The following is a 3,654-nucleotide window of genomic DNA, read 5'->3' as shown; positions in this document are numbered from 1 at the left end:
TAATGTGAAAGAACAGGTGATGATAAGTATTATCTTTATAAGCGCATGTTTTTTTATTATATAAAAAATAATTTTTAAAAATTTATATTTTAATAGGTTATTCATTTTCTGTGACTTTATTTTTAAATATGAGAACACATCGCGAAGTATTCCACTCTCAAAATTTATGTTTTGTAGTCGTCTTCGTAATGTCCGTAAAGACGGAAAAGGCAAGCCTTGTTCAATTATCATTTCATAGCCTGATCTTCCACAAGCAGATTTCAACTGCAGAGCCTTTCTTATCGTATTATTTTGCCATTTTATTTCTCGCGTTGACACGTTTCCGAGGGTTTTCATTCGATCGGGATTGAAAATTAATTTTATGTTTGTACTTTGCGCGTTGACTCTAGACTTTAATTATCTTATCTCTTCTTATAGATCCTTCTTACTTTTCTGCACTCTTTTAACTCTATGTAACGCATTACGCAATTGAGGTTTCAGTTCATTAATCTGTTTTGATTTTGGTGACAGCGGCTGGCTAACAAGATTACTGGGCCGCGTAGATGTCATAAGAGATAAATTTGTAGCATAACCGTGGTCCGAGGTCGGATCTATACGCTCACAATTGTTTCTACGCCCCGTTTTTGGCCCAGAGCATCTCTTAGGCGCGGGTCTGCGAGAAAAAAGTGTAAGCACGGCATCACGCTTCGGCAATCTTCTTCCATCCTTCCTGTGATTCTCGTACTGATCTTTCTCAAAATGAGCCTATGAGAGTTAATTGTAAATATTCACATTTCACTAAACCAATAAACTTATAAAGGCTAAAAATGTATTAACAGACTTAATACACTTTAGCCTTAGTTTATTAATGTGTAATGTACAATTAAATAGGTAGTCAAAGCAGAAGTCCTTTCTCATAAAAATTCTGATTCTTACCTCACAAAGTACTGCGTGTTTTCCAGGAATCCATAATTTCTCATTTTCATCCAGCCTGTTTACTTACATCGCCCATATTTTTTTTTCTAGCTTCACCACTAGGAAATCGATGCAGTTTGAATTTAGGAGCTGTATTCGAGCAATTAACGGCCGAACAACCCGGCATGATTTATTTTTATGCGGTAGCTTTAGATGTATCGGCAGATCTAAAGACTAAAATAATGATTTCTAACCTCAGTATAGCGAAGTAAGAACTAACTCGATGTTTACAATCTACTTTAGATCGAAATTACCTGGTATATAAAGTTTTCAATTATGTTATTTATCGTATTAAATAGCTGATCGACACTCGCTTGTCCTATACGGATCGGAAGCTGGCCTCATAATGGCGTCCATAAAACACGTGACCGGCAGTAGCCAATCATATTTTGACCCCCCCCAGTTGACCATACTCTGGTTATAGAGGGTTCTATTAGTGTAAGAATTTTACACCGCAAATGTCACGTGTAGATCCCATTACTTTATACATTTGTTATTGTACGAGATATTTCAGTTTAGCGCCACACTCGATTATTTATCAATGCAATAGTAAATATTATTAATAATGATCTTCACTATTATTGTATGATGGAGGCCAGTTGTTTATCTCTTAATTAAGAATGGTATGAGAAAGAAAAGTTCAAAATTGTACAAATCTTATCCACATCTTTGCAGCGGAAGTAAAGTAAAAGTGATGCCAGCCACATATAATAACCTAGTCACGTTATTCTGTGAGAAAAGTGGAACAATGTTTACCTAAATCTCTACTTTTTAAAAATTCTTTCCGTCCTGCGGGCATAAAGTGGGCTTTTTTTAGCAAGCCCATTTACCGGGCCTACAATGGGATTTCCGATGGTGGGGAACGGGACTCGACCTATTCAAAAAATTACTGAAGTTTTTCGATGCCGGATCCCCAGAGCGGCAGGCTATCACCATAACTGCTCGGCCATTCGATCGTAAGAAAAGTACAGTACACTTATACTCTGCGAAAATTTCCCGTACACCAAAATAATTGTTCCAAAACATTATGAATTACATAATGCGTGTAGCAGACTACACGCATTGTGTAATTCATAATATTAAAGAATATCCTTGATAAATTATATTGACAACTTATCAATCGCATATCTTGCATTCAACGGACATTCTAAATTAAAATAATCATTAACTGTAACGAATTAAGCCTTGAAAATGAATCCAAGTTGTGCCATGGTTACAGGAATGCAAGCGGGTAATGCTACTACGTATTGCATTTTATGAATTCCGTAGATAATACGAATTATTAGAAGAGTTCCGGACAAACAAACAGACATCAGAATCTTTTATAAACACTAAATTCATATAGAGAAATTATCAGTTTGTTAGTTATATCGTTTACAAGACATTATTAAATAACCTTAATTCCTAATTATTTAATGTGAAAGAACAGGTGATGATAAGTATTATCTTTATAAGCGCATGTTTTTTTATTATATAAAAAATAATTTTTAAAAATTTATATTTTAATAAGATATTTTTCAATGGTTAACGAGTAATAAAAATGCTTTTAGCACCAATTCATAAAAATCATTAATGTAAATTACAATTTCCATTATTAGAATTAGCGTTAGAAATATTGTTAATTGCCATATGTTAATGTAAATTCGTGTACTAACTTCATTCATTCACGAAAATCCTTAATTAAACACAACTTCCTTCTTCACATTTTAATTACGCAACTGTTCCATTAAATTTCAATATTTAGAATGTTTCTCCCGGCCAAATTTCGTTAATTTATTATTGTTTTATTAATACGAAATGCTAGCATGATTCATTAAAATCTATCAACAAGCTGAATTACAAAGAAAATTACTTATAAACAATTATGTAAAAATTACATTAAAAAATAATAATAAAGATACACATAAAAAAGTAACTTTTTTTCCAACAGATGTTTTCTTAAACATCCTTTCCACGTTTATCTAAAAAACGATAACAGAAATCATATCTTTAATAAGGTATTGTGTATAAAAGCCGACTCGACGATCCACTCTTTCACTTACTTCTCGAGTAGATCAAACATGAAGGTGTTGCTAATTCTGTGTACCGTCGCTCTCGCATACGCTTGTAATTACGATTTTTAGCATTTTCCTTCGTATATTTGTCTTCTCGCGTTCAATGTATAACGTTTTCCATTGCAGCCAAACCATCCTGTCGACTAGAACCCGAAACGGGTTTGTGTCGCGCCCGCTTTCCTCGTTTCTACTACGATCCCGAAGATGACACCTGCAAGAAATTCGTCTACGGAGGATGCGGAGGAAACGATAACAACTACGAAACCGAAGAGGAATGTTTAGCGGATTGCAGAGGTAAGAACCACGTTTATTCTTCGAGTGGTCCCGACCCAGTCACACTTTTGGTGTTTTAAATTAAGAAACCGAATATTCTGTGGATTCCGTTGCTTATTGCCACCTGAAGCCGGAACGAGGAATGTGCTTGGCTTACATGCCGCGTTATTATTACAATGCCAAAACGCGTAAATGTGAGAAATTCATCTATGGTGGATGCGGTGGCAACGCCAATAACTTCGAGAGTCGAGAGGCATGCGAAGACAAATGCATCCAGCCAGGTAAATTCTATTGTTTCACATAAATGCACGAAAGTTCTTTTTCTTCTTAACCGTTATTTTTGATTACAGAAGTCGAGTTTGCTGAGGTTCCT

At 34.9% G+C, this 3,654-nt stretch overlaps 1 protein-coding gene across 1 annotated transcript; it reads left to right on the top strand.

Annotated features, from left to right (window-relative positions):
• Positions 1 to 2,949: 2,949 nt before the first annotated feature.
• Positions 2,950 to 3,654, top strand: LOC111614934 (kunitz-type serine protease inhibitor A-like; the record flags this gene model as incomplete). The annotated part of the gene is made up of 4 exons (XM_023356308.1): positions 2,950 to 3,060; positions 3,135 to 3,302; positions 3,368 to 3,562; positions 3,632 to 3,654. Coding segments are annotated over exons 1-4 (432 nt in total), but the record flags the coding sequence as incomplete, so codon positions are not given.

This window comes from Centruroides sculpturatus, unplaced genomic scaffold, assembly GCF_000671375.1.
Source record: "Centruroides sculpturatus isolate CEXI.00-Female unplaced genomic scaffold, Cexi_2.0 scaffold2283, whole genome shotgun sequence".
NCBI classification, from domain to species: domain Eukaryota; kingdom Metazoa; phylum Arthropoda; class Arachnida; order Scorpiones; family Buthidae; genus Centruroides; species Centruroides sculpturatus.
The sequence above is the reverse complement of the archived record's forward strand: the minus strand, read 5'-3'. Positions and strand labels throughout refer to the sequence as shown.